This window comes from Chinchilla lanigera, unplaced genomic scaffold (genome assembly GCF_000276665.1).
Source record: "Chinchilla lanigera isolate Chin_1 unplaced genomic scaffold, ChiLan1.0 scaffold00056, whole genome shotgun sequence".
In the NCBI taxonomy this organism is placed as follows: Eukaryota; Metazoa; Chordata; class Mammalia; order Rodentia; family Chinchillidae; genus Chinchilla; species Chinchilla lanigera.
In genome coordinates this window covers 11,760,162-11,764,537 of record NW_004955457.1, presented here as the reverse complement: position 1 = coordinate 11,764,537, position 4,376 = coordinate 11,760,162, and the positions used below count along the sequence as shown (strand labels likewise).

General features: G+C 35.0%; 1 protein-coding gene across 10 annotated transcripts in view; it reads left to right on the top strand.

Moving 5' to 3' along the window:
• Positions 1-4,376, top strand: part of Nbeal1 (neurobeachin-like 1) — a 167,793-nt gene that overhangs the window by 74,820 nt on the left and 88,597 nt on the right. For all 10 annotated transcript variants that reach the window (XR_001236404.1, XM_013520723.1, XM_013520721.1 and 7 more), the window contains 5 exons: positions 283-381; positions 522-1,102; positions 2,164-2,296; positions 2,861-2,980; positions 3,844-4,147. Coding sequence is in view for 9 of the 10 variants with exons in the window: in XM_013520723.1 (XP_013376177.1) it covers positions 283-381; positions 522-1,102; positions 2,164-2,296; positions 2,861-2,980; positions 3,844-4,147 (1,237 nt within the window). In the remaining variant the exon portion in view is untranslated. The remainder of the gene's footprint in view (positions 1-282; positions 382-521; positions 1,103-2,163; positions 2,297-2,860; positions 2,981-3,843; positions 4,148-4,376) is intronic.

Genomic DNA, 4,376 nt, shown 5'->3' with positions numbered 1-4,376 from the left:
TTGGTTTTTCTCCGGTACCGGGAACCGAACTCACGACCTTGTGCTTGCCAGGCAAGCGCTTTGCCGCTGAGCTAAATCCCCAGCCCCTAGATGATTATAATTTAACTGTTCTACAAAGTATATGAGATTTATTTTAAGATGAATATGAGATTTATGAGAATACTGAATTCATAGTCTTTTATTTAATATTAAGTCAATTCGTTTAATGGGGAGTCAATATTTTAATATTACAATAAATTTAGTCATTTAAAATATGCTTTGTTATATTATTTTCCCCTTTAGGAAGTATTTAAAGAAAGAATTGGTTACACACATATGTTTGAAGTATTAAAGTCTCTGGGTCAACCACCCGTGGAACTACTTAAAGAACTCATGAATATGGTGAGTTTTCAACCTTTATTAAAATAAATTCCTCCCAAAATTTAAAAAATAATGAAAATTTAAAAAAAACTGTAGAAGTTCCATTACTGTACTGCCATTTCAAAAATGGTAACTAATCTCTTTTCTTTTATGTTTTTTAGGCTGTAGAGGGTGACCACACTTCAGTTGGGATTTTGGGCATTAGTAATGTCCAGCCTCTCTTGCTTCTTATCCAGTGGCTTCCAGAGCTAGAATCACATGACCTGCAAATCTTCATCTCTGATTGGCTAAAGAGAATTTGTTGTATCAATAGGCAGAGTCGAACTACTTGTGTCAATGCAAACATGGGAATTAAAATCATTGAAACCCTTGATTCCCATTCTTCCCTCCATCGAACTTGCACTGAGAATTTGATTGCAATTCATGGTTCCTTAGGAAGTCAGTCAGTAAGCTCAGAAGAAGTCCGTCGACTGCTAAGGCTGCTAAGAGTAGATGAATGTAAGGTTATTCACCCTTACACCCCTCCTGTGACTCGAGCAATCCTAACAATGGCCCGAAAACTGAGTCTTGAGAGTGCACTGCAGTATTTTGATTTATCACATAGTATGGCAGGAATTTCTGTGCCTTCTATACAGAAATGGCCAGGATCTGCCTTTTCTTTCAATGCTTGGTTTTGCTTAGATCAGGATCAATTGACTGTTGGCATTGCTAGCAAAGGAGGGAAAAGAAAACAGTTGTACAGGTAATAGTACAAATTGTGAAATATATGTGATTGTCTTAACTTTGTATGATTTCTTACACAGGAAAAAGCCTCTCTGAGCATATAGTTTTTAAATGTATGACAGTTTTTCTGAAGCCTCTTCATCATGTGGCTTCACACAGTCTCATTATAAGTAGTTTACTGCTTTCATAATAATTATACATCTTTGTCTTATACATTTTGCTGATTAAGTTCCTAGACTAGTTTGGAAACATGGTTTCTAAATGTAATGCATTATATATGTACATGTACCAACGTCCCTCGAGGAATGTAAACATGTACTCCACATATTATTCAGAAATGAAAATTGAAATAACAAAAAGTATAGTATAGTTAAAAAAGATAATAAAAGTAGAAACTAAAGGAATAATAAACTTTAGTGATAATATTTGTCCCATGCTTTTATGAATGACTAGAAAACTTACATGTAAGTGCATCCGGGTGATTTGTAATACCTTTATGTATGTTTTCTGAGTCTTTTGGAGGAATTTCTTCTTTTTTTGGTCTTTTTGAGACAGGGTCTCACTATGCACTTCAGGCCGGGCTTGAGCTCACTTTGTAGCCCAGGCTGATCTCGAACTTGCAACGATCTTCCTGCCTCCGCCTCCCGAGTGCTGGGATTATAAGCATGCACCACCACACCCAGCTGTTGGAGGAATTTTGAAGATTTAAAAATTTAAGTCGAGTGTGGTGGTCTCCGCCTATAATCACAGCACTCAGGAGGCTGTAATAGGAGGATTGGTGCAGAGTTTGAGGCCAGCCTTGGCTTCATAGTGAGTTCAAGGCCAGCCTGAACTATAAACCAAGACCCTGGCTCAAAAAACAAAACAAAACAAAATTGAAAATTTATAGTTTTGCTATAGTTTGCCAGTGGAATTCCACTTATAATGTTGTTAACTCTTATACCCAAAAAGAATTTAAAAATTGCATTTGAAACATGGCTGGATTGATATATGACAGTAACATTCATGGTTTCATGTTCTTCAGTGATGATGAAACTAAACAGCTGACTTCAGAAGTTCTGATATTTTATTTTTTGTTAGCTTTTTTACAGGAAGTGGCATAGGTTTTGAAGCTTTTATTACCCATTCAGGTATGTTGGTTGTGGCAGTGTGCACAAAAAGAGAATATGCAACGGTTATGCTTCCTGACCACTGTTTTTGTGATTCCCTCTGGGTAAGGTTTTAGGGCATCATGTTTAACCTCTTGCCTCTTTCCTTTAAAACAAATACAATTTGATTGATGTTCATAAGGAGTTTTCATTTCCTTTTTGATAGTCAACGTTTAAAATTCTGTGCATATTGAAATTAGTATATAAAGAAGTTAGTACTGTTTGCCATCACCATCATAAATTCAATAAGTTCTGTTAAAAATTAAAATATTATGATAAGATTTTCAACAAACAGATTGGATTTTTGGTTTCAGTGCAAAATAAGGTTATTAAAACTGTGCCTTTTTGATTTTCTAAAAACATAAAATGCTTCTAACTAGAAAAATTTATCCTAAAGAATATTCACAGTCTTGGAAAATGCAGAAAAGATGCTATGTTATAATTTGTGAGTTTTCTAGAAAAGGCTTTTATGGTAATACAAAAAAATGGTTCATTTTGAAAATATTATCAGCATTCAACTGTGGTTAATCTTTGATCATACAAATGAGTTATAGAATAATACTCTGTAAACATGTATTCCAAAACATAATGTGACTTTAACCTTTTAAATGTATGTTTTACTTCACCAGCACAACATAACCATTGTTCACATCCCTGGAAAAAGGCCCTTTGGCCAGAGTCTTGTCTATATCTATGACAATGGACAACAAAAGGTCTCTGCCCCGCTCCGATTTCCTGCCATGAATGAAGTAAGTATATCTAACTTATTCTTTACAGGCTCAATTGATTGAGAATACCTGAAAATTTTCAGTTAATGCAGAAATTTTTTTTTTAACATTAAATGTTTTTTGCTATTATGTATTAAGATACAGTAAGTTAATATTTATTTCTGTTTATCATTAAATGATATTGGATAATGTGTTTTAAAAAAAACCGTTCCAGGAAGAAACAGTTGTGAAAGCTTAGGAAAAGAGTGTAAGAGGAAAGGCAAAGAAATGAATATATCAAAGTAACATTTAATAAAGCCTTCCAAGTATATAAAATACTCACAAGATACTAGCATGGACTCTTTTCCATTTTCACAAAATTTAAAACAATGAAAAAATTTAAAATTTTACATTGTAACTGTCTATAACATAGAATTTATTTACTGAAGCCAAATGTAATAATGCATACCTATAATCCCAGCACTCTGGGAGGATGAGGCAGTTGGACCACAAATTCAAGCCCAGGCCCTGCAACTTGCCAACTTCCCAAGACCCTGACTCAAAATACAAAGGGCTGGGGATGTAGCTGTGTATGAAGAAATCATAATAGTAATATACATGAGATGGGGAAGAGAGAGAGAATAAAAATTACATCCACTTTTATTTTCATTATATTTGCTTAATTTTGTCTGCTGTTTCATTTTTTTACATTTAAGTTTTAATCTTACTCTTTTAGCATTCCTAGGGATCAAACCCAAGGGTCTTGTGCATGCTAGGCCAGTGCTGTAGCACTAAATTAAATTCCTAGCTCCCTAATGTTTAATTTAAAACATAAGGACAGATATTTATTTTGTTACTATTATTTTTTTAGATATTTAAATTGTGTAATTTTTGTTGGTTTTTAGCCTTTCACTTCCTGTTGCATTGGTTCTGCTGGGCAGAGAACCACCACTCCCCCACCATCTCAGATCCCAGATCCACCTTTCTCTTCTCCCATTACCCCTCATCGGACATCATTCGGTGGAATTCTGTCATCAGCCTCCTGGGGAGGACCCACTGAAAAATTAAAATCAGTTACTAAATTGATATCAGCTGGAACCCAGGACAGTGAATGGGGATGCCCAACGTCCCTGGAGGGTCAGCTGGGGTCTGTTACTATCTTCTGCGAAGCACTGCAGCCTCCTCAGGTGAAGGTACTATACTTAGCAGGTAATCATGTATGATCAGTCCTACTCTTCAGTTACATTTAGAGTTTTTTCTGTTGTCTGAAGAGTGTATTTGTTTTAATGAAGCTGAAAGAGAAGAAAAGGCTTACCACATACATATTCTTCCCTTCTTCCTTTCTTTCTTTCTTTCTTTCTTTCTTTCTTTCTTTCTTTCTTTCTTTCTTTCTTTCTTTCTTTCTTTCTTTCTTCCTTCCTTCCTTCCTTCCTTCCTT